Raw genomic sequence first — 26,761 nt, 5'->3', positions numbered from 1 at the left:
ACGGCTCCTCCTCCTCTGCTGACTTCCGCAATCAGCTTGGTGGAGTCCGAACGGCGCAGTGGCCCCGGAAACATGGCACTGAATAAAAACCACTCTCAAAACGGCGGCGTTATCGTCAACAATGGCGAGAGGTCAGTGGTATCACTTTACGTTAAAATACCGCGATACTGCGTGTTTATGGAACGCAGCAGCCTCTGTTTGAGGAACTACAAATCCCAGAAAGCCAATGTGTGTGGTTCCTGATCCGCTGCACCCATCAGTTGTAGCAGAAGTTGATTTGGGGAATGTAATAACATATGATTGTCGCTTCTTGTTTACCTGTCAGAAGTGTACACAGGAAGAGTGTATAAACAAATGTAGGGATGTGTATGGTGCGGAGTAAAGATATCTAGATTCCCATCATTCACGCGTAGGAGTCAGTGTAAGGCTAGATTGACACGAACGTGTCCGTTTTGCATCTGCAGTTCCGTGTATGTTCCGTATGGCATCTGTTTTATGTCGGTGTTTGTACACGTTTTATTATTTATTTTCTTCTCTGCATTTCTTTAGGAACTGGCGCGTGAATCACGGACAGCACACAGAAGCAGTCTGTGTGCGGTCAGTGATTTTCATGCACCCATTGACTTCAATGGGTGCGTGATCCGCAAAAAAACGCTTCAAAATAGGACATCCAGTGAGTTTCACCCAACGGAAACACGCTGCGTGAAAAATCACGCATGTTTGAATATCCCCATTGAGTTGCATAAGTCTGTGTGCTGTCCGTTGTTTTCACGGACATATACAACGTTTGTGTGAATCAGGCCTAAGGCTCTGTTCACACCATGTTCTGTGTTCTTACCCAGCATAGACCCGAAGGATGATTTACGCAGATGTGATGTCGACAAGTGACCGTTTTTTGAGCTGTGTAAAAGATCTGGTCAGCTGACTTCTGGCTTGTTTATACGGGGCGATGATCAGGCACAAGCATTTGTACGAGCACTTGTTTGCCCTATCATTGGCTCCTGTAAAAGGGCCTTTGCATTGTACAGTAGCTGACAGCTGTCATTCGTTTCTAGTGCTCCGAAATAAGCAAGAAATCACCAGAACAGTCTCACATGATACAATGTCAGGAGGAGGGACGGGCAGCTAGGAGGGTAAATAAAGAAAGTTGTTATGAAATTACTGTAAGGCTGGGTTCACATGGAGTTTTTGCAGGCAGATAATCTACCGCAAGATTCAGTTTGGAATTTTGAGGCAGATTTTGCTCTGCCTGCATGCCGATTTTCGTGGCCATTGAGCGCCAGGAAATATGCTTTCTCTGCCTCCAATTGATGTTAATGGGAGGTCCGAGGCGTAAACGCCCGAAGATAGGGCATGTCCCTTTTTCCCGCGAGCCATTTTTTCCGCTCGCGGGAAAAAAACGCCTCCGTCTCCCACTGACATTAGGAGAACATGTTTCACTGCTTTCTAGACAAACCTTATTTACTAATATACGTGCTGATTTCCCTCCCAGCATCCTGAAAATGTGTAAAGATGTGGAGCTTTCCTTCAGTGACATGGCTCATAAGACTGAAATCTTTAAAGGCACGAAAAAGGGGTTACTGTACCTCACCCCATACAGGGTAAGTTAAAGCTGAAGTTATAAAGGTTTCCTTTGAAGTAAGTTGTTTTATTTCCGGTCAGTATGGAATTTGAAATAATTGTGAACATGTATGTAATGGTGATAACTAAAAAGAGAGCACCTATAATGTGCTTAGTACAACTACACTATATGGACAAAAGTATTGGGACAGCTTCACATTACACCTAAAGGAGTTTTTATGATATCCCATCCTAAATCCATAGGCATTCATATGGAGTTGGTCCAAACTTTGCAGCTAAAACTGCTTCCACTTTTCTGGGAAGGCTTTCCTACAAGATTGGAGTGTGTCTGTGGGAATATTTGCTTACTATCCAGAAGAGCATTTGTAGGGTCAGATACTGAGGGCCTGGCTCGCAATCTCCTTTCTAGTTAATCCCAAAGGTGTTAGATGGGGTTAAGGACATGGCTCTGTGTGGGCCAGTCAAGCTCTTCTACACCAAACTCACTCAATCATGTCTTTATGGACCTTGCTTTGTGCACTTGGGTCATAATCATGCTGGAACAGAAAAGGGCAAAGTTGGAAGCATGCAATTGTACAAAATGTCTTGGTATGTTGAAGCATTAACATTTCCCTTCACTGCAACTAATGGGCCTAGGCCAACCACTGAAAACAAACCCCATAGCATTATCCCTCCCCCACTAAACTTTACAGTCCGCACAATTCGGTCATACAGGTAACGTTCTCCCGGCAATCCCCAAACCCAGACTCGTCCATCAGACTGCCCGATAGACTCCTCACGCCACAGAACACGTTTCCACTGCTCCAGAGTCCAATAGCGGAATAGCTTTACACCACTCCATCCAACACTTGGCATTGTGCTTGGTGATTTAAGGCTTTCATGCAGGTGCTCGCCATGGAAACCCATGCCATGAAATTCCCGGCGCAGAGTTTTTGTGCAGATGTTCATTCCAGAGTTTGAAACTCTGCAGTTATGAAGTCAGCAGAGCACCAGCAACTTTTATGCACTATGCGCCTCCGCACTCGGCAACCCCGCTCTAACTTTACTTGGTCTGCCGCTTTCTGGCAGTTGCTGTGGTTCCTATACACTTCTACTTTACAAAAATACCACTCCGTTGATCATCAAATCAGATATCACAATTTAACTTGTTACAACGGTGGCATCCTATTACAATACCACGCTCAAATTAAGTACGTGTTATTAGGGATGCATGATGCATCGAATCTTGGATGCGGTTTCGATGCGGAGCACCATCAAATGGTTCAGTACCGTTATTTCATGTATTTCGATATTAAGCTGTGCCGCCGCACAGCTTAGCATTGTAACACATGAATGTATGAGAGCGGGGATGTGGCTATGTGATACAGCCATTGCCCCGCTCCCGAGTCCTGACAAGTGCGGGCGGTCAGCTTGAGGTGATGCGACCAGCGCTGCACTAATGAGCGGCAACACTGAAGACAGAACTTGGCGGGCGCACTGCAAAACACCCCCATGTTCTGTCTTTGGTGCCTGCGCTCATTAGTGCAGCAGCGGCCGCATCCCCTCATGCTGACCGTGTTCACACTTGTCTGGAGTGGGGCAATGACTGTATTACGCAGCCGCAGCCACGCTCCAACGGCGGAGATGAGAGAAACCTCTCCTCTCTGTCGCTATTCCCCTGAATGCTGCGAACAAATCTGACTGCAGCATTCACAGGCTAATGTACTAGCATGTAGATATGACAGTACATTAAAGTTTAAAAGCAAAGACAAAGTAACGCTAAAAAAAAAAAACATACACCTTTTTTACAATAAACATTAAAATAAGTCTACATAAATTATACACACATTCGGTATTGGCGCGGCCGTAATAACCTGCACAACAAAATTTTTTGCGTCATTTATGATGTGTACACTCAAAAAAAACAAAAACTTCTTTCACTTATTAATGTGAGGCACGAGGTGTGAGTTGGGGTTAATGACTATTAATGTGAGGCACACTCAAAATGCCTCACATCAGAAAATTGAAGAAATTCAAATTTTTTTTTATTACTGTTGGCAAAGTATCGTTTTGGTATCGAAAATCACAAAACTACATAATGTATTGGTATCGAAGTCCAAATTCTGGTATCGTGACAACCCTACATGCTATATACAAGGAAGAACTCTACCTACCTCAGCTGTCCCTGCCCGGACAGGCTCAAGAGCACCTAAGATTAGAACTTCATGGCAACACAATGTCATTCACGGGCCAAGGTAGAATTGTAGGATTACTGTGGTTACCACAAGGAAACAATGAGGTTGCAGTCATCTCGTGATTTTACTGCAAATTACAGGCGATGGTGTCTCTGTGAAGACTCAGCCTTAGGGTATGTTCACACGGCCTATTTCCGACGGTTTTTCAGGCCTTCAAAATTTGAATCAGAACGCCTCCAAATATCTGCCCATTGATGTCAATGGGAAAAACGGCGTTCTGTTCTGATGGGCCGTTTAACGCGGCCGTTATTAAAAATGGCTGTGTAAAAAAACGGCTGCGAAAATGTGCAGGTCACTTCTTGGGACGTTTTTGGAGCAGTTTTTAATTGACTCTATAGGAAACAGCTCCAAAAACGGCCGTGAAAAACGCAGCGAAAATCGCGAGTGGCTTAAAAAACGTCTGCAAATCAGGAGCTGTTTTCCCTTGAAAATAGCTCCGTATTTTCAGACGTTTTTTGCTAAGTGTGTGAACATACCCTTAGGTGCTCTAAAGTGTGTCCGGTAATCCGTATCCGTGCTTTTGATTGATCACATTTTTTGTAAAAGAAGCATAGGTGGCTAGTTAATTTTTTAATGCCAGGTTCACATACCACAGTTTAGTGCAGTTTTAGCCAAAGCTAGTATTGGATCCTAAAAGTATTTATTTTTTCTATCCCAATTCCAGGCTTCAGATTGCAAACAGCCCATGTTCAGCTATAAAAATTGTATTTGCTATTTAAAATAAAACCAATTCACCACTAAGAATAGAAGTTACTGTACCTTTAAATAGATCAGTAGGAGTAACAATTGGATCAAGGAGCAATCCCTATATTATACATTTATTATGAAAGATAACCATGCCGGTGTGTTTTTTTCCCATTTCCAGGTAATTTTTCTGAGTAAGGGGAAGGATACCATGATGTCCTTTATGATGCCGTTCTACCTGGTGAAGGGATGCTCCATAGAGCAACCAGTGTTCTCTGCAAACTACATCAAAGGAACTATAAGTTCTGAAGCTAATGGTACGTTTGTTATGTGAATTTTAGGTGTCTTAATGTCTAAAATTAGAACTTTAAATTTAATGTTATCCATGGTGAAGGACACATACATATCAGAACATGCCAGCAAGAAGAACTTCGTACTAATACTATTAGAATTAGTAGGCTATAGGCAGTCTGCTCATTATATCCTTCTAGACTGTTTAAATGTTGCCGATAAATCACGATTTGTGCCGCTTTTTCCAGGAAGAAACATGCACAGCACTAAAATAACATTGCAGCCAGTGTTAAACAAATTCCAATGACAGAAATAATTTATAGAAATAATGTAAAAAAAGAAAGTGGCGGCAAGAAAAACAACAAATCAAACTTTACTCACGTATTAAGTCCAGCGCCAATATTCTAGTGGTCCCCACTGGTCTTTATTTACTTTTCCCCCCTTCACCTATGAAGGCACCCCTGGAGAGACATCCCATTCTCTGTACAGGAAGCCTGTACTTTGTTAGTGAAAAAATGTGGTCGATAAATTCAATATTTGTGAAAAGCACCAAGATTTAGAGAAAATTTTAAAAAATTAGCATTTTTCTGAATTTAAATGTATCTGCTTGTAAAACAGATGGTAATAACGTTGGAATGCTTTTACCTATCCAAGCGATTCTGAGATTGTTTTCTCGTGACATGTTGTACTTTATGTTAGTGAAAAAATGTTGTCGATAATTTTGGTATTTATTTCTGAAAAACACCACAATTTAGAAAAAATTTGCAAAAATTAGCATTTTTCTAAATTTAAACGTATCTGCTTTTAAAACAGATAGTAATACCACACAAAATAGTTACTAGTTCACTTTTCCCATATGTGTACTTTATATTTGCATTGTTTTTTGAACACTTTTTCTAGGACGTTACAAGGCATAGAACTTTAGCAGCAATTTCTCATATTTACAAGAAAGTTTCAAAAGGCTATTTTCTCAGGGACTAAGTTCAGTCCTGAAATGGCTTTGAAGGCCTTATATATTAGAAAGTCCATGAGTCACCCCATTTTGAAATCTGCACCCCTCAAAGTATTCAAAACAGCATTCAGAAAGTGTTTAAACCCTTTAGGTGTTTCACAGGAATTAAAGCAAGGTAGAGGTGAAATTGACAAATTATTTATTTTTTTTCATTTATAAACACTTTTTCTGTACCACAGAAGGTTTTACCCAAGAAATGCAACTCAATATTTATTGCCCAGATTCTGAAGTTTTTAGAAATATCCCACATGTGGCCCTAGTGTCCTAATGGACTGAAACACAGGCCCCAGAGCAAAGGCGCACCTAGTGGATTGTGGGGCCTTTTTTAGAATATATTTTAGGCACCATGTCCGATTTTGGAGAGGTCTTGTGGTACCAAACAGTAAAGACCCCCCAAAAGTGAAACCATTTTGGAAACTACACCCTTCAAGGAATTTATCTAGGGGTATAGTTAGCATTTTGAACCCATGGTTTTGCTGAATTCATTGGAATTAGTTTGTAAAGGTGATATACTTTTTTTTTTTTTTTGTTCTGGAAAAAACTTGACATTTTTAATTTTTACAAGGAATAAAGGAGAAAAAGCACCCCAACGTTTGTAAAGCAATTTCTCCCGATTACAGCAATACCCCATACGGGGTAATAAACTGCTGTTTGGACACACGGCACAGCTCAGAAGAGAAGGAGCGCTATTTGGCTCTTGGAGTTCAAATTTAGCTGAAATGGTTTTCGGGTGCCATGTCGCATTTGTAAAGCCCCTGAGAGACCAAAACAGTGGAAACCATCCAAAAGTGACCCCATTTGGGAAACTACACCACTTATGGAATCTATCTAGGGGTATAGTGAGCATTTAGACCCCACAGGTCTTTTGCAGAATTAAAATTAGGACTTGAACAAGCAATCAGTACATAGCTGGTACAATACACCGCAATACTAATGTATTGCAATATATTGTCATTTTTACAGGGTCCTATAACAGCGCGATCGCTGTTCCTGTCAGTTAGTCCCGAGTGTCAGCTGTAATGCACAGCTGACACCCGCACCGTATGGCGCAGGCTCAGCGTGTGAGCCCGCTCCATACATCACCCCCCCCCTACACCACGACATGTTATTAAGTCATGGTGCGTGAAGGGGTTGATGCGCAGCGGATAGCGCAGAGTGAAAATGAAACATTTTTTTCACTGATAATGCCAATTCAGTGCACTATAGGTTATGCCCAGTTTGTGCCACTGAAGAGAAATACCTCAAAATATTAACCGGCTCTCCCGGGTATGGCGGTGTCTTATCTGTGGACGTAAACTGCGTTTTGGGCATGCTGTAAGGCTCAGAAGGGAGGGAGCGACACTTCACATTTTGCATCGCCATATTCTGAGAGCCAGAACTTTTATATTTTTTCTCCATCGGAGCTGTGTAAGGGCTTATTTGTTGCGGGACAATCTAGTTTTCATTGGTACCATTTTGGGGTACATGCGTTTTTTGTTTTTTTTTGTTTTTTTTTTTATCACTTTTTATTACATTTTTTTGGCAAGCAAGGTGACCAAAAACCATAGATTCTGACTTTTTTATTCTATTTTTTTTTTTTTTTTTACAGCGTTCACCCTGGGCTATAAATGACAATTTGACTTTATTTTTCGGGTCGATACGATTACGCGATACCATATGTACACCGCGTTACAAATTATGCAAATGTTATTTTTCGCTGATTTTCCTAAATAGTCGATGCAAATGACAGTCAGTATAATCTTCAAGCCATAAACCGTTGGAGTATAATGCAAATTTTATTGAACAAATCTCCTAATGATAACATTTTAAAGGTTGTAAAGAGAACTAAAATGGTAATTTGTTGAATTTGCCGCATCAGGAGGTCATATTTAAAGAAATCAAAAGCTCTTTCAATCAAAAAAAACTCAGCAGGCCAAGTTACATATTAACATAGGACCCATTCTTTGATATCACCTTCACAATTCTTGCATCCATTGAATTTGTGAGTATTTGGACAGTTTCTGCTTGAATATCTTTGCAGGATGTCGGAATAGCCTCCAAGAGATTCTGTTTTGATGTGAACTGCCTCCCACCCTCATAGATATTTTGCTTGAGGATGCTCCAAAGGTTCTCAATAGGGTTAAGGTCAGGGGAACATGGGTTCCACACCATGAGTTTCCCGCCTTTTTTGCCCATAGCAGCCAATGACAGAGGTATTCTTTGCAGCATGATGGTGCATTGTCATGCATGAAGATAATTTTGCTATGGAAGGCACGGTTCTTCTTTTTGTACCACGGAAGAAAGTGGTCAGTCATAAACTCTACGTACTTTGCAGAGGTCATTTTCACACAGTCAGGGACCCTAAAGGGGCCTACCAGCTCTCTTCCCATGATTCCAGCCCAAAACATGACTCCGCCGCCTCCTTGCTGACGTCGCAGCCTTGTTGGGACATGGTGGCCATTCACCAACCATCCACTACTCCATCCATCTGGACCATCCAGGGTTGCACAGCCCTCATCAGTAAACACGGTTTGAAAATCAGTCTTCATGTATTTCTAAGCCCACTGCAACCGTTTCTGCTTGTGAGCATTGTTTAGGGGTGGCCGAATAATAGCTTAATGCACACTTGCAAACCTCTGGAGGATCCTACACCTTGAGGTTTGCGGGACTCCAGAGGCACCTGCGGCTTCAAATACCTGTTTGCTGCTTTGCAATGGCATTTTAGCAGCTGCTCTCCTAATCCTATTAATTTGTCTGTCAGAAACCTTCCTCGTTATGCCTTTATCTGAACGAACCCATCTGTGCTCTGAATCAGCCACAAATCTTTTCACAGTACGATGATCACGCTTAAATTTTCTTGAAATATCCAATGTTTTCATACCTAGTGCAATACCTTGGACAATTTCACGCTTTTCGGCCTCAGAGAGATCCTTTTTCTTTCCCATATTGCTTGAAACCTGTGGCCTGCTTAATAATGTGGAACGTTCTTAAGTAGTTTTCCTTTGATTGGGCACACCTGGAAAACTATCACAAGTGTCTGAGATTGATTACAATTATCCAAAGAGCCCTAAGACACAATACCATCCATGAGTTTAATTGAAAAACTAATAATTAAATGTTTGACACTTAAATCCAATGTGCATAATAATTTGGAACACGGTGTATATAGCTTTTTTTTTTTAATGTTTTGCAGTGTTTGCGCAGTAAATTCACTTATTTATAACAAAAGTTATTTTTTGTGTCACCATATTCTGAGAGTCATAACTTTTATTTTTCAGTTTGAAAAAGCTGTGTAAGGACTTTTATTTTTGTGGGACGGGTTGCAGTTTTCATTGGTACTATTTTGGGGTACATGCAACTTTTTGATCACTTATTATTCTATATTTTGGGAGGGGTGGTGACCCAAAATGAAAAGGGATTCTAGCATGGTTTTTTTACTTTTATTTTTTGCGGTGTTCACCATGTGGGAAAAATATTATAGTTTGGGTCGTTACGAACGCGGGGATACCAAATGTGTACTTTTAATGTTATTTTTTTCCTATAATAGACTTATTATAGGAAAAAAAGCTTGTTTTGTTTTTCTTTTTCTTCCTTCCGGCGGGCCCTCATAGGCTTGCATACATGGCAGCCCGGAGGCCATTTTCTGGTCTCCGGTTGCCGTGAAAACCATCGGCAGCCCCCACAAATGCATGTGGGGGCTGGCAATCTGCTCTAAACCTCTTAAATGCGGCGATTGCAATCGACCGCCGCATCTAAGGGGTTAATTGCCGAAATCAATGGTGATGGGCCACTGATCGGCAACACAGAGAGCAGGTCAGACACCGTGAACAGTTAAAGGGAATATGTTGCCAGCAAAACATGATTTTTTTTTTTTTTAGTTAAACAATTAGTGTGTAGGTGATTAAACATTGTTCTAATTTTTTTTATTTTTTTCACGAGTCAGGAAATATTATAAATTGGATTCAATTTATAATATTTCCCAGCACTGGTCACTAGATGGAGCAATTCCCAAAATTGCAGCATTGCATGTGGTAAAGCAACCACATTGCTTTATGCTGCAAAATTGGGAAAAAATCCCTCGCTCTAGTGAGCTCTCAGAATCCCCCCCTCCTTTATCCTGGCTAGTGCCGGGAGAAACGAGGGGTTTGAACGGTCTAACCTCCTACACTGTGTGTCGCCATTTTTTGAGCTAACACACAGTGTAGAAGGTTTACATACACTAGTAAAACACACTGAAACACGAACATACATAGAAATCACTTACCTGCTCCAGTCGCCGCCGCTCCCTCCGGTCCGTCCGCTCCGTCTGCTGCCGCTGCTCCATGTGCACAAGTCCGGAAGCCGCGACCGGAAGTAGTAATCTTACTGCCCGGCCGCGACTTCCGGTCCACAGGAAAATGGCGCCGGACGGCGCGCATTTCAAATCTGACTGTGTGGGAGCGGCGCATGCGCCGTTCTCACACACACGGCGTACACCATAGTGGATGGAACGGGCCCCGTTCGCAGTCCCTATGGGACTGGAGCTGCCGTATTCCATGTCTGTATGTGTCGTTAATCGACACATACAGAAATGGAAAAAAAATGGCAGCCCCCATAGGGAAGAAAAAGTGTAAAAATAGAAAAAAGTAACACACAAATAAATATAAACGTTTTTAATAAAACCCTAACATAAAACTGATATAAAAAAAAAATGTTGGTGACACTTCCTTTAAAGAAGCTCTGTCACCACATTATATGTGGCCTATATTGTACATGATGTGATCGACGCTGTAATGTGGATTATAGCAGTGTTTATTTAGAAAAACTATCATTTTTGATGAAGTTATGACCTATCTTAGCTTTATGCTAAATTGTTTCTTAATGGACAACCAGGCGTGTTTTACTTTTTGACCAAGTGGGCGTTGTACAGAGGAGTGTATGACTCTGACCAATCAGCGTCATACATTTCTCCCCATTCATTTACACCGCACATAGCGATATAGCTATATCGCTATGTGCAGCCACATAAACACACTATAACGTTACTGCAGTGTCCTGACAATGAATATACATTACCTCCAGCCAGGACGTGATGTGTATTCAGAATCCTGACCACTTCTGTAGCGTCTGTACATCACAGCGAGATCTCGCTGTAAATGACAGCTTACAGCGTAATCTCGAGAGACTACGCCTGCTATAACTCACAGAGAAGTGTCAGGATTGTGAATACACATCACGTCCTGGCTGGAAGTAATGTATATTCATTGTCAGGACACTTGATTAACCTTAATGTGTGTGTATGTGGCTGCACATCGTGTTGTAGTAAGAACACGATGCTGCTGTGTAAATGAATGGGGAGAAGTGTATGACGCTGATTGGTCACAGTCATACACTCCTCTCCACAACGCCCACTTGGTCAAAAAGTAAAACACGCCCAGTTGGTCATTAAACTCATTAGCATAAAGCTAATCTAGGTCATAACTCTGTCAAAAATGATCGTTTTTCGAAATAAAAAAACACTGTTGTAATCTAAATTACCGATCAAATTGTGTCGAATATAGGGCACTTATAATGTGGTGACAGAGCCTCTTTAACCGCTGCTGCAGTGTAGTGCGGCGGTTAACTTTTAAAGCGCGGACATAACTTCACGCCTAGGTGCACGAAGTTACTGCTCACCTGTATGTGCATTTACGCCCAGGTGCGCAAAGAGGTTAAAGAGAGACTTCAGTGAATTTTTTTTATTTTATTTTGACCCCCGTTTGTAAAGTACGCCAGGTAGAAGGTAGGGCAGGTCATCCTCTTACAGGGCGCTTTGTTGCCGAACTATCCCAGCCGCAATTATGTTATGTGGCCGGCTGATTCCTACAGCGTCTGATGTATGGACAGGAATTTACTTTCACTATGCATTCCTATGAGTCCACAGCCTAGAAATAGGGAAGGGCTACTATTCCCCTCTTTTTTTTTTTTTTTTTGGTAAATTAAGCCAGAGGGAAAATACAGGGTTACCATAAACCTAAAGCGGCGAAACACCTTCCCGGTTTACAAAAACTTTCGGACGGAGACCATTTCCTCAACAGTGAATCTCCTTTTCAAAGACTGTATAATGGCATCAATAGATCTGGAGCATCTACTAATTTGCAGTGCTCACCAAAATAATTAAGGGTAGCAGCAGTCCTCAACAACTCCCTAACCCATTTTCAATAGAGGACTCTACCCTTCAGCATCTCACAGGATCCAAGAATATACACCAAATTAATTATAGAGATTATCTTTTACATCAGAACAAGATACATTTTAATTTCCTTATTTAGGCTACTTCTTAGTGGCAGACTCCGTTCAGGCCCTGACTTTCCGAGTACGGATAGTAAGCTCTATCTTAATAGTTTTGGGATAGGACATAAACATGAAGAAATCAATTCTGAGGCCTTCCAGCAAGTGCATATTTTTGGGGATCCTTCTAGACTTCCTCCAGACAGATGCCTCAGGGGAAGATTAAACCTTTGTTAGAGAAGGTTTCAGACCTTCTTCTACAACACATGACCTCTTTCAGAAATTCTTTGTCAGTCCTTGGCCTACTGACATCTTGTATTCCAGCTGTAATGTGGGCACAATTTAGGTCCAGAGCATTTCACCCGGAAATCTTGGAAAAGTCTGACAAAAGTAGGTTCTCCTTGGATCTTCCGCTTCACCTATTCTCCGTAGCCAGACTTTATCTCAGGTGGTGGATAAACAGTGAGAATCTCAAAAAGGAGGTCCCTTGGGTAACTTCTCCAATACTCAACATAACTACATGCGAGCCCCTGGGTTCGGGGAGCCCACTGCAACTCCTTCCTACAGGGTCAATGGGACAATCAAGCGTCCATGATGTCATCCAACTTCAAGGAGCTTGCGGCAGTCTTTCAAGCCTTAAAAGATACCATACTTATAGTATTGGGAAAAAAATTAGAGATCTACTCCGACAATACAACTTCAGTAACATACCTAAATCATCATACAATATTAAACCCACTGATGAAGTTATTTACCAGGATATCTTCCTTATTGTCCCTTTCAGCAGTCCACCTGAGTATGAAGGGCGTTCAGGTAGCAGATTTTTTTTGGAGCAGGAACAGGTTACTACAGTCAGAATGTTCTCTAAATTCAGATCTTCCAAATATTAGTATCCAGATGAGAGCTCCAGTAGATCTCTTTGCTACCAAAAAAGTTACCAGATTCTTTTCCCTAGACCCCAGGGACTATCCAGTTGCAGTGGATGCAATCTCCCAATACTGGAGTTAGGAACAGGGTTATGCCACCCCCACCCTTGTCTATTACCAAGGGTGTTAACCCCTTCCCGATATTTGACGTATCCATACGTCATATTCGGGTAGGGGGAAGTATGGAACGGGTGTCGTTACTTATTTCTATTATATTTTTTACGTGTTTTGCTGTTTTGTTTTTTTTCTACCATATGGTGGAAAGTATTCAAAATGAAATAATAATTTGACATTTTTTCCTATGTTGGCCATCAGGGGGAGCACTTCCTAGAATTAAAGCAAGGTGAATAAGGCAAAGCAACCTGACTCACAGCTGCTGTAAATCTGGGAGGGAATCTCACCTCCCCCCCCCCCTCCTACAAGCCAGGAAAAGGTGTCTTCAAATTGCCAAGCAGTGTCCGGCAGCCATTTTGGGTGTGATTCTGCAGCTGGCAGAAGTTATAGGACACACCAAAAGGCTATGGGTATGTTCACACGCTTACTAAATAAAGGGAAACCAGATCCTGATTTTCAGCCATTTTTTAAACAAACTCGCGTATTTACGGCTGTTTTTGGAGCTATTTTTCTATAAAGTCAATGAAAAACTGCTCCAAAAACGTCCCAAGAAGTGATGTGCACTTCATTTTGGCGGTCGTCTTTTTACGTGCCGTTTTTGGTAAACTACCATGTAAAAAACGCCTTGTCGGAACAGAACGCCGTATTTCCCATTTTCAATGGACAGATGCTCGTAGGCGTTCTGCTTCCGATTTTTCAGCTGAAAACATTTGTGTGTGAACATACCCTTAGAATGATTGAAAGTGAAGTGAATGACTTTTCAGTTGACAGGTTCACACGGCGTGTATTTGACATGTTTCTTTTTTTGCACATTTTACGTGCCAAAAACCACAAAAAAAAAACACTTCATTACACTTGATTTTGCGTGTTTGGGGGGGGATGTGTGTGTGTGTGTGGGGGGGGGGGGTGCTCGCCGCTGATTCTTCAAAACCGCTGATAAAGCGGCTATGAAGTATCAGCGGCGCCTATGTGCACGCGCGCGCACACACAGGAAAAGTCTTAAAGGGGTCGTCCAGGAAAACATGGCGCCGCACCTGTCTTCAGGTCGTGTGTGGTATTACAGCTCTGTCCTATTCACTTCAATGGAGGTGAACTGCAATACCAGACACAACCTGAGAACAGGTGCGGCGCTGTGTCTCCAATCCGGACACCTTTTCTGTCCTGAGATGACCTGACCCGGGAGGCGGGTGTCAGAGCCACCCACCGCCATTACTGCAGACAGAACCATACAACTACGGCATGAGGGCAGGGCTTGTCCTGAGTGCACTGTCTCTTGTTATGGACAGATTTATAGTCACACGAACCCCGTCTGCATCAGAACCGGTAACCTAGGTCCGATCACATGACAGAGGGGGGTATCACCAAAAACCCTGTGCACCCTCAGCCCGTTCATCCAGCCCTTTCCTGGTTATATCTGCTTCTGGGAAAGCTGGGTCACCACCATTACCCCTCCTACTGGAGTGTGTTTGGGGATGGGACTAATGAACCTCTCACACTCCAGTAGGAGTGGTAATGGTGGTTACCCAGCTTTCCCAGACCCTGAATGGTACATCTCTCTCGTTGTGCTGGCTGAGACTCTTTGGGGATGTGACTAATGAACCTCTCAGTCTCAGCACAACTAGAGAGATTTATCGTTCAGGGGTCTGGGAAAGTTGGGTACCACACGAACAGCGGGCATATTGTTTATCACCCAGCTTTCCCAGGACAGTTACATCATGTGTCCTTTATACAGTCTCCTGCACGACTACAGGGGGGCCCGTCGGGGGTCACGAGAGCGGCGGTCTGTGAGAGCGAGAGAGAGGGACAGACAGAGACACACACCTTACCTGCAGTGCAGCTGGTTTTCATAATGGTGCCTGCTATCTCCCTGCAAACAGCTGCTCTGCTGTGTGACTCTGACCTGCGTCTGCGCAGTACAGAGCCAGAGAGCAGAAGTAATTTTCATTGACTCCTATGCATTGTAGCTGCCGTATTCCATCTCTGTATGTGTCGTTAATCGACACATACAGATATGAAAAAAAAATGGCAGCCTCCCCATAGAGAAGTAAGAGAGAAAAAAAAAAAAAGTACAACACAAAAACACATAAATAAAATGTATTTTAATGACATACTAAAAGCAATATTATATGATTTTTTTTTTTTTCGTGACACTTTCCCATTAAGAGTTTAGAAAGCTTTTGTCACTTTTGCAGGTGTAGATCAGAATCCCCATAGCCAAACCTGATATCATCTTGATATCGGTTTCTGCCCTTAGTTCCTTTTTTATTTTAGGTTAGCTGAACACCCCTGGGTTAAAGAGACTCTGTCACCACATTATAAGTGGCCTATCTCCTACATAAGGAGATGGGCGCTGTAATGTAGGTGCAGCAGTGCTTTTTTACCACTTTGAGCGTTTTTTTTTTTAGCTTTATGCTAATTCGTTTCTTAATGCCCAAGTGGGCGTGTTTTTACTTTGGTCAGCATCATACACTCCTCTATACAACGCCCACTTGGTCTGAAGTAAACACGCCCACTTGGATATTAAGAAACTAATTAGCATAAAGCTAAAAATCGCTCATAAAGTTGTAAAAATAGATCGTTTTTCTAAATAAAAAGCACTGCTGTCATCTACATTAAAGCGCCCATCTCCTTCTGTAGGAGATAGGCTACTTATAATGTGGTGACAGAGCCTCTTTAAGAGGTTCCTGATAGCTGCTTCTAGGCTCAAGCCTCAGACTAGATTTTCAGTCCCACCGTAGATGATAAATTCTGTCCTCACCGCAATGACCTGCTCAACTTTTGAGCTTTTTCACTCTTTCACTTTAAAAACTCTTACATTCAAAATACTATTTCTACTAGCTGTTACCATGGCCCGTAAAGTAAGCAAAATTCAAGCCCTCTCTGACTTCCCTCCATATACTTTAGTTTTAGAGGATAGGTTTAGGAAAACCTTACCAGAGGATCAACACTGAAGAGGCAGAGGATTTATTAGGCGAGTAATGTTTGGTTCGTTAATTTAAAAAATTTCCTGTCGCTTCTTTTCTTTACTCTTCGACAACCCCTTTAAGTGTGACCAGAGTCTTAGCAATTTATCATTACAATAAAAATATTTAAAAAATGCATGAGTCTGCTTACCACATTGGTGCATGGTAATATTGGATCATCTAAAGTCCATGCAAAAGCTAACAGAATACCCAGCACACTGACTTTGGCTAGTTACAAAGCCAAATTGGATGGATTTTATCAATAAATATTTAAAGTTGTGACTGGCCATAGTCCGTGTGAACTGCCTACCAATCAGATTGCTTTTTTAATTTTCAAAAGTGCCTTTGTAAAAGGAGTTAGAACCAGATTGGTTGCTATGGGCAACAACCCCACCTTTCCTTTGCACAATTTTGATAAATTTTCCCCAGGGTCTGTTACATAAATATCTTTACTATTTCAATTTAGATCACGCCATCTCACAAGTTAATTATATTAGAACCTAAACCTTTTCTATCTTTATAGGCGGCTGGGAAGGACAGGCATCATTTAAGCTTATCTTTAACAGTGGCGGAGCCATTGAATTTGGGCAACAGATGTTTAAAATGGCGACTAATGGTATGTTTTTTTTTTTCTATTTTCGTTTTGTACAAATAAGCTAATGGTATCTTTAAAATGTTTTCATTTGTTCTTTTTACATTTTCTGAACTAGCATTTTTGAAACACAGATAATGATATAATCAATAAATCTACTGGGATTTGTTCCAGGCATCCACTACTACTTCAGGAAAACGGTCTTTATGATATCCGATTTCTCCTACTGATACTTTTACAATTTGTCCCTTTTTATTATTGAGCTCTGCTTCACTTAAAATTTACTCTACTCTTTCTGTGAACCTTTTTAAATGTAACTTTTTAAATACTTTTAATCATTTTAAAAATGAATATTTAGACCTTTTTATGATGCATAAATGTAAAATCTGTTTATTTTAGCTTCTAGACCACCCCAAGTTCCTAACCCTGGATATGGATACACACCTTCTCCTGTAACAGGAGTTTATGGCCCTGGAGGATATCCCCCTGCCCCTGAAGGTTATGCTCCAGCCCCTCCTGCAGGACCCTACCCCTATGTTTCGCCAGCTATGAATGGATATGCTCCAGCACAACAGCCTATGGGTTATCCATATGGTGCACCAACAGGTATTGAAATACAGTGAGCTTGACTAACAAAATTAAAAGTGGAGTACGGATGTGTCCACCTTTTTATATTTGCTTGATTTTGGCTAAGGACTAATTTCTCACTGAACAAATTCAATGCAATATCGTGACATGCTGGCAAAACCCTTGACAGACTGCATTTCATGTCACCACCAATGGGTAGCCACACAGACACATAGCATAGACCTCTTGTGACAGAGTATAGCGAAATCATGTTTTTTTTTTTTGTTTTTTTTTTAAAGCTTGTCTTAAGGATAATAGAAGAGGTAAGGGAGGACATATCCGTTTGCCATGCTTATTTAGGAGATCTAACCAGGATTTTAGATTCTAGTTGGCTTCCAGCCTGTTCACATCAGTGTTTGCTTTCCGTTCCGGGGTTCCAACTGAGGTTTCCTTCGGGTGAACCCCGCAACGGAAAGTCAAACTGAAACCACAGCTTCCGTTTCAGTCACCATTGATATGAATGGTGACGGAAACATTGCTAATTGTTTCACTTTGTCAATATTCCGGCAGTTTTCCGTTTTTACGACGGAACCCCGGAACTGAAAGCCAACAGTGATGTGAACAGGTCCTACCTAGAACATACTAATAAGGCTAAAACAAATTGACATACGTGATTAAGATGTATTACTTCAAAAACTTGATCTCAATTATCATTCAAAGAGCTATTTAACTAATGCAAAGTTATTTGTAATTCTTCACCACTTTCTCAGTCTGAGGCAACACCTCCAGATATAAATAACCAATTGTGTGGGCAGACAAATACAATATGTAGATATGCCCCGTGAGCAAAAATAATTACACTTAAAAGGAGAAAGAGGAGCCACAATAATGGAGGTTAGAGGCAAGTACATAGTCCATTGCAGGAATGGTAAACTGACATAAAACATGTGCCACAGGACCAAATAGTAGATAGCTGGCTTCATAGAAAGAGCTGACAAGAGGTAAACAAAAACCATAAGTCCAGCTAACAAACGGGCAGAAATAAACTATAATTGCATGAACTTACCAACCGCATGCAAACCACCAGCCCCAACGACAGTTTCCCTCCGCGCTTCATCTGGGGGTATTGGGTTATGAAATGGAATGGCTATTTAACAGGCCATGGGCCAATGACAATGTGCGTAGCGCAGCCGGTGTTGATAAATGAATAACAATGACCCACCTGTGTTAGTAAAGGGTATAAACACATGGGAATGGATGGCTGGCAGGAAGTGGTCGGACGCCATTAGAGGAGGTTCTGTCCTCATGATCCCATGCTGGAGGGGGCGGAAGAACATTGCCCAAGGAAGAGGGGAAGTGATGTCACTGTGTGAGAGTGAGAGGCAGCCTGGTACACTGGAGCAATCAGGCCACACCCCCATGATTCATGGATGGGGGCGTGTCAGCACATGCAACATCAGGTGACTATGGCTACATGATAGACTAAAAATGAGATGGGCATGTGTCGAGAGGGTGTAATAAAATTCTGGGCAGCAGCCTAATGATAACAATACATACATATACAGAGGTCAAACATAATGATAATAATTAAATAAACAAGTGGAATGTGACAAATGTGCCAAATAAGTGCTTAGTGTGGGTGAAGTGATGAGTGCAGCATGCAAAGTGACAAAAAAAATTAATTATGACTATATTATAAATACAGTACATAAAGAGTAATAAAAGCATACCGTATTATTCGGACTATAAGACGCAGTTTTTAGCAAGAATAAATCTTGCTAAAAAGTCCCTGCATCTTATAGTCGGCAGTCAAGGGACCCAGGTGCCCTGACCGCTCCTTACTTAACTCCTTCCCGACCCGTAATGTGCCGCTACATCATGGAGCGGGAGGGGATGATGTATGGAGCGGGCTCACGCAGTGGGCCCGCTCCATACACTGCAGGTGTCAGCTTCTGACACGCTGCTCTAACAGCCAGGAACAGCTATGGCACTGTTCCTGGCCGTTTAACTAGTTAAATTCCGCGGTCAATAGCGACCGCGGCATTTATAGTGGTTTTCCCCTGAAGGACATTTATGACATATCCTGTAAATATGTCATAAATGTCGGATGCGGGTCCCACCTCTGAGACCCGCATCTATCTCTAGACCGGGGCCCCCTAAACCCCGTTCTATCTTACCCGGCTCCGCTGTCTTCCTGCCACTTCCTGGTTACAACTTTTACCATTTTTCCCCAAGCATAATGTAAAAATAATTTTAAAAAATTGGTATCGCTGCATCCGTAAAAGTCAGAAACTATTACAATATAGCATTATTTGACTTACGCAGTGAAAAAAATATATCATAATTTAAAACCCCACAATCAGTCTTTTGGTCATGATAGCGCTGAAAAGAAAGAAATAAAATGTGATAAAAAAATTGTATGTACCAAAAAAATGGTGCTAATAAAAACTACAGCTCGTCCCGCAAAAACTAAGCCCTCACACCGCTCAAACGATGGAAAAATATAAGTTATGGCTCTCAGAATGTGGTGAAACTGAACAAATAATTTATTTTAACCGATAGATTTTCTTTGTAAAAGAAGTAAAATATTAAATTTTTTCCTATTTTCTGTTGTCTAAAACCTGAGTGCGTCTTATAGTCCGAAAAATACGGTGTGTATATATATATATATATATATATATATATATATATACACACAAATTTTTTTCATCTTTCATATATATATTTCCTTAGATATATAAGTAAACGGTCATTTAAAACGAGGTTACGCTTTCTGTGCTATAAATCTCACAGAAACGTTATCGAAGTGTCAGGATTCTGAATAGATTTCACGTCCTGGCTGGAGGTAATGTATATTCACTGTCGGGAGACTGCAGTAGCGTTAATGTGCGAGTATGTGGCTGCTCATAATGATATAGTAACTTCACTATGTGCTGTGTAAATTAATGGAGAGAAGTGTATGACGCTGATTGGTCAGCGTCATACACTTCTTTACAACACCCACTTGGTCAAAAAGTAAAAACACGCCCAGTTGTCCATTGAGAAACTCATTAGCATTAAGCTAATATAGGTCATAACTCCGTCAAAAATGATAGTTTTTCTAAATAAAAAACACTGCTGTAATCTACATTACAACGGCGATCACATTATATAGAAGATAGGCCACTTATAATGTGGTGACAGAGCCTCTTTAACCCATTATGCCTGAGAAACATGATGGGGTTAATTACTATTAATGTGAGGCGCATTCAAAATTCATCATACCTCGTGCCTCACATCAGAAAATGGAAGAACAGTTTTTTTTTTTTTATTACTACTGGCAAAGTATCGTATTGGTATCGAAATCGCAATACAGAAAGTATCGGTATCAAAGTCCAAATTCTGGTATAGTGACAACCCTAGTGTGTGTGTGCATATGTGTATATATTATCAAATGAGTTGCAAAATGACTAGAAAATATAGTCAAGACATTGACAAGGTTAGAAATAATGATTTTTATTTAAAATAATAATTTTCTCCTTCAAACTCTGCTTTCGTCAAAGAATGCTCCATTTGCAGCAATTACAGCATTGCAGACCTTTGGCATTCTAGCTGTTAATTTGCTGAGGTAATCGGGAGAAATTTCACCCCATGCTTCCAGAAGCCACTTCCACAAGTTGGATTGGCTTGATGGGCACTTCTTGCGTACCATACAGTCAAGCTGCTCCCACAACAGCTCTAAGGGGTTGAGATCTGGTGACTGCGCTGGCCACTCCATTATAGATTAGAATACCAGCTGCCTGCTTCTTCCCGAAATAGTTCTTGCATAATTTGAAGGTGTACTTTGGGTCATTGTCCTGTTGTAGGATGAAATTGGCTCCAATCAAGCGCTGTCCACAGGGTATGGCATGGCGTTGCAAAATGGAGTGATAGCCTTCCTTATTCAAAATCCCTTTTACCTTGTACAAATCTCCCACTTTACAAGCACCAAAGCAACCCCAGACCATCACATTACCTCAACCATGCTTGACTGATGGCGTCAGGCACTCTTCCAGCATCTTTTCAGTTGTTCTGCGTCTCACAAATGTTCTTCTGTGTGATCCAAACACCTCAAACTTCGATTCGTCTGTCCATAACACTTTTTTCCAATCTTCCTCTGTCCAATGTCTGTGTGCTTTTACTCATATTAATCTTTTCCTTTTATTAGCCAGTCTCAGATATGGCTTTTTCTTTGCCACTCTGCCCTGAAGGCCAGCATCCTGGAGTCGCCTCTTCACTGTAGACGTTGACACTGGCGTTTTGCGGGTACTATTTAATGAAGCTGCCAGTTGAGGACCTGTGAGGCGTCTATTTCTCAATCTAGAGACTCTAATGGGAGGCCCCGTTGCTCAGTTGTGCAGCGGGGCCTCCCACTTCTCTTTGTACTCTGGTTAGAGCCTGTTTGTGCTGTCCTCTGAAGGGAGTAGTACACACCGTTGTAGGAAATCTTCAGTTTCTTGGCAATTTCTCGCATGGAATAGCCTTCATTTCTAAGAACAAGAATAGACTGTCGAGTTTCACATGAAAGCTCTCTTTTTCTAGCCATTTTGAGAGTTTAATCGAACCAACAAATGTAATGCTCCAGATTTTCAACTAGCTCAAAGGAAGGTCAGTTTTATAGCTCCTCTAAACAGCAAAACGGTTTACAGCGGTGCGAACATAATTGCACAAGGGTTTTCAAGTGTTTTTTAATCATCCATTAGCCTTCTAACACAGTTAGCAAACACAATTTACCATTAGAACACTGGAGTGATTGTCGCTGGAAATGGGCCTTTATACACCTATGTAGATATTGCATTAAAAACCAGACGTTTGCAGCTAGAATAGTCATTTAGCACATTAACAATGTATAGAGTGTATTTCTGATTAATTTAATGTTATCTTCATTGAAAAAAACTGTGCTTTTCTTGCAAAAATAAGGAAATTTCGAAGTGACCCTGAACTTTTGAACGGTTGTGTGTGTGTGTGTGTGTGTGTGTGTGTGTGTGTGTGTGTGTATGTGTGTATATATATATATATATATATATATATATATATATATATACACCAGTAGAAAAAACAGCAGCACTCTAATTCAGTGTATAGGTTCCAGTAATGAAGGGTGCCAGCTGATAGTCCCGATCCAAAGACCATACGTATATCCAAAAAGAATATTCAGCAGCACTCCAATGATCAAGGTGAAAAAAAGGGTGAAATTTATTGTGCCAACATGGCAATGCAACGTTTCCGTCCCACCTTGGGACCTTTCTCATGCTTGAGAAAGGTCCCAAGGTGGGACGGAAACGTTGCATTGCCATGTTGGCACAATAAATTTCACCCTTTTTTTCACCTTGATCATTGGAGTGCTGCTGAATTTTCTTTTTGAATTTTCTTTTTGGATATATATATATATATATATATGTATGTATGTATATATATATATATATATATATAATGTATTGGGGAGATATATATATATATATACATATATACATATATATATACATACATACAGTGAAGGAAATAAGTATTTGATCCCTTGCTGATTTTGTAAGTTTGCCCACTGTCAAAGTCATGAACAGTCTAGAATTTTTAGGCTAGGTTAATTTTACCAGTGAGAGATAGATTATATAAAAAAAAACACAGAAAATCACATAGTCAAAATTATATATATTTATTTGCATTGTGCACAGAGAAATAAGTATTTGATCCCCTACCAACCATTAAGAGTTCAGCCTCCTCCAGACCAGTTACACGCTCCAAATCAACTTGGTGCCTGCATTAAAGACAGCTGTCTTAAATGGTCACCTGTATAAAAGACTCCTGTGCACAGACTCAATTAATCAGTCTGACTCTAACCTCTACAACATGGGCAAGACCAAAGAGCTTTCTAAGGATGTCAGGGACAAGATCATAGACCTGCACAAGGCTGGAATGGGTTACAAAACCATAAGTAAGACGCTGGGTGAGAAGGAGACAACTGTTGGTGCAATAGTAAGAAAATGGAAGACATACAAAATGACTGTCAATCGACATCGATCTGGGGCTCCATGCAAAATCTCACCTCGTGGGGTATCATTGATCCTGAGGAAGGTGAGCGCTCAGCCGAAAACTACACGGGGGGAACTTGTTAATGATCTCAAGGCAGCTGGGACCACAGTCACCAAGAAAACCATTGGTAACACATTACGCCGTAATGGATTAAAATCCTGCAGTGCCCTCAAGGTCTCCCTGCTCAAGAAGGCACATGTACAGGCCTGTCTGAAGTTTGCAAATGAACATCTGGCTGATTCTGAGAGTGATTGGGAGAAGGTGCTGTGGTCAGATGAGACTAAAATTGAGCTCTTTGGCATTAACTCTACTCGCCGTGTTTGGAGGAAGAGAAATGCTGCCTATGACCCAAAGAACACCGTCCCCACTGTCAAGCATGGAGGTGGAAACATTATGTTTTGGGGGTGTTTCTCTGCTAAGGGCACAGGACTACTTCACCGCATCAATGGGAGAATGGATGGAGCCATGTACCGTCAAATCCTGAGTGACAACCACCTACCCTCCACCAGGACATTAAAAATGGCTCGTGGCTGGGTCTTCCAGCACGACAATGACCCGAAACATACAGCCAAGGCAACAAAGGAGTGGCTCAAAAAGAAGCACATTAAGGTCATGGAGTGGCCTAGCCAGTCTCCAGACCTTAATCCCATCGAAAACTTATGGAGGGAGCTGAAGATCCGAGTTGCCAAGTGACAGCCTCGAAATCGTAATGATTTACAGATGATCTGCAAAGAGGAGTGGGCCAAAATTCCATCTAACGTGTGTGCAAACCTCATCATCAACTACAAAAAATGTCTGACTGCTGTGCTTGCCAACAATGGTTTTGCCACCAAGTATTAAGTCTTGTTTGCCAAAGGGATCAAATACTTATTTCTCTGTGCACAATGCAAATAAATATATATAATTTTGACAATGTGATTTTCTTTATTTATTTTTTTTTTTAGATAATCTATCTCTCACTGGTAAAATTAACCTCTGCCTAAAAATTCTAGACTGTTCATGTCTTTGACAGTGGGCAAACTTACTAAATCAGCAAGGGATCAAATACTTATTTCCTTCACTGTACATAATGTGTAATTGTACTCCAGTGACCAGTGGGGCCCACAGCGATCAGACATTTTTCACGTATACGTTTTAAATGTCAATCTTGGGACATCCCCTTTTTAAACTAAAGAACTCATTGGTTTTTGTGTTTATAGATTTTACTGCTATCGTGTGTGTTTGTATGTGCTTGTGTATGTGTGTATGTGTGTATGTATGTATGTATGTATATATATATATATATATATATATATATATATATATATATATATATATATATATATATATATACACCACCAGTTGTTTATCCTCTATTATAGGTCTTGGTATGTATCCCCCACCACCTGAAATGAATCCTATGTACATGGCACCTCCACCACCTTATCCTGGGCCACCTTATTCTGGAGGCCCAGCTCCTGCCGTTCCCTCAGCATGGGCAGAACCTGGCATGCCTGGTAAGAATATGTTGTGAACCATATGTATTAGAATTAAAGAGAGGTACTGATGGCACAGACTAGGACATAAGCACTTGTACAATTTACAAACTGGATTCTCTCTGCTTCAGTACCTTGCTTTTTTTTGGCGCTTTTATGGTTTACTGTGTACTGCGTTTCAGACTGCATTGTTAAACTTCTCTTTGTGCCGAGTGTACTACTTTTCCGCTTTTTCATTTATGAAACTGTAGGGATTAAGTTAAACACTATCGTTTATATTTTTAGGAGGTGGCAAAGCTGCAGAAGCTGCATCCAGCGCATATTACAACCCAGCAAATCCTCACAATGTCTACATGCCCATGGTGAGTACTTGACATATGACTTAATTACATTTATATTTATGGTATTTGCATTGGAATACACATAAATTCTAAATAAAAAAATGTTCATGCATAAATTCAACATCTGTTTAATTTCTTTACTGACACAAGTCTTACTGCAGCATATAGATCCGCCTTTCACACACACCTTGTGTTCTTGTATTGTATGGTAACTGTTATAGCTGGCTTTCTGCAGTTAAATGTACTACTAAAAAGGAGTGCTGCACTATATATATGGGTTTTGTTTTTTTGCCAGCTCAGTTGCATCTATACATTTGGAATCCTTTCATTATAGACAGCTGTGTCATGTGATTTCAGTCTGACTACCAAAATAGACCATGCGCTCGTGTGGACAGGAGCTCAGTCTCCCCTGTGTGTCTGACTTTCTGTGAACTACAGGATTACATCATTACCAATCAAATCCTTCCTAGCAGCTGTAAGACACCTCCCCGTTCCTCAGTAGGTTCCTCCGTGCATATGGTGCTACTGTAGAGATTATTTCTGCCCTACCTTAGGGTCCGTGAGTGCGGTGATATAATATGTGACTCCTTAAAATGATTTAGCTGCAGAGTTCTAAAACTCCTCTGATTCACACTAACTGTCTATACTATCTGTTAGTGCTGTGTGCAGAAAGTCCATTGTATTTTTATTAGATGCGGCTTTTCACTGTCTCCTGTGTAAGAACTGACAAAGAGAAATTAATCACAAGCAGAATGCAGTGGAGACCAACTGAAGCTGCATCACATAGAATACACTTAGACTCTGCAGCTAGGGGACAGCAAGCAGTACTATGTCACTAACCTATCCCAGGCAGGGTGAGCAGTGTGAAGCTGCATCACATAGAATACACTGGTAGATAGACCATCACTGGCTTAGAATTTATTTTTATTTTTTTAAAAATTGACTTTTAAGCTCCTGCTGGTCACTTATAATGTTTCTTATAATTATTCTTATTGATTTCATGAAAATGTGCACGATTTTATTTTGTTTTTTAACCTTTTTAGGAGAGACCTCCTCCCTATGCACCTACAGATGACAAGAAGACAAATTAGGATGACCTATTGTTTGTTGACCTCTTGGATTCCTTCTAAATCTTTATATTTAGGCACACTGTGTTTTCAAGTTTGTTCCATAATAAACCTGTTATTGGCCATCCCTCCCTGCTTTATAGTCTTAGAGGTAGGTATCAATAAACGACTCCAATATTAGTTTACCCGAGAAGGTATTGACATATTTATTATTGTGAGGGTTGTAACATTGATACTAAAAAGACAATATATATATATTATCTTTTTTTATTGCAACTTTTTGTTTTGAGATGAAAGCATTAAAGTAAGAAGAGTCAGTTTAGGTGATGATATGCACATAAGACTATAACTTGGGATACAGAACACTGAAATATATTCTTTTTAAAAATAAACATGTAATAAAGGTATGTTTGTACAGATACAGAATAAGTGCATAGGTTAAGAAATATTTTATTAACTTTCTTATTTGTTTGCTTGTTAATACCATAGACCTAGAATGTGGCATCTTCTTGTTGGGGAGTGCCATTAATCTAAATTGTGTGTGTTTGTTTTGCACATTAGAAACTTTCACTGTATATATTAAGACTTGCTGAATTTATGTATAAAATAAAGAGTGCTAGCCAATGGCAGGACTTACA

The 26,761-nt window shown here is 40.8% G+C and overlaps 1 protein-coding gene across 1 annotated transcript; it reads left to right on the top strand.

Moving 5' to 3' along the window:
• The first annotated feature begins 2 nt into the window (after positions 1 to 2).
• Positions 3 to 26,761, top strand: WBP2NL (WBP2 N-terminal like). The gene is made up of 8 exons (XM_075833615.1): positions 3 to 131; positions 1,493 to 1,601; positions 4,681 to 4,816; positions 16,557 to 16,649; positions 17,025 to 17,231; positions 24,602 to 24,736; positions 25,001 to 25,077; positions 26,100 to 26,761. Exons 1-8 carry the CDS (start codon positions 73 to 75, stop codon positions 26,145 to 26,147), a joined length of 864 nt encoding a protein of 287 aa, XP_075689730.1. The 5' UTR covers positions 3 to 72; the 3' UTR covers positions 26,148 to 26,761.

This window comes from Rhinoderma darwinii, chromosome 7 (assembly GCF_050947455.1).
Source record: "Rhinoderma darwinii isolate aRhiDar2 chromosome 7, aRhiDar2.hap1, whole genome shotgun sequence".
Taxonomy (NCBI): Eukaryota; Metazoa; Chordata; class Amphibia; order Anura; family Rhinodermatidae; genus Rhinoderma; species Rhinoderma darwinii.
This window is presented reverse-complemented; position numbering and strand designations above follow the sequence as displayed.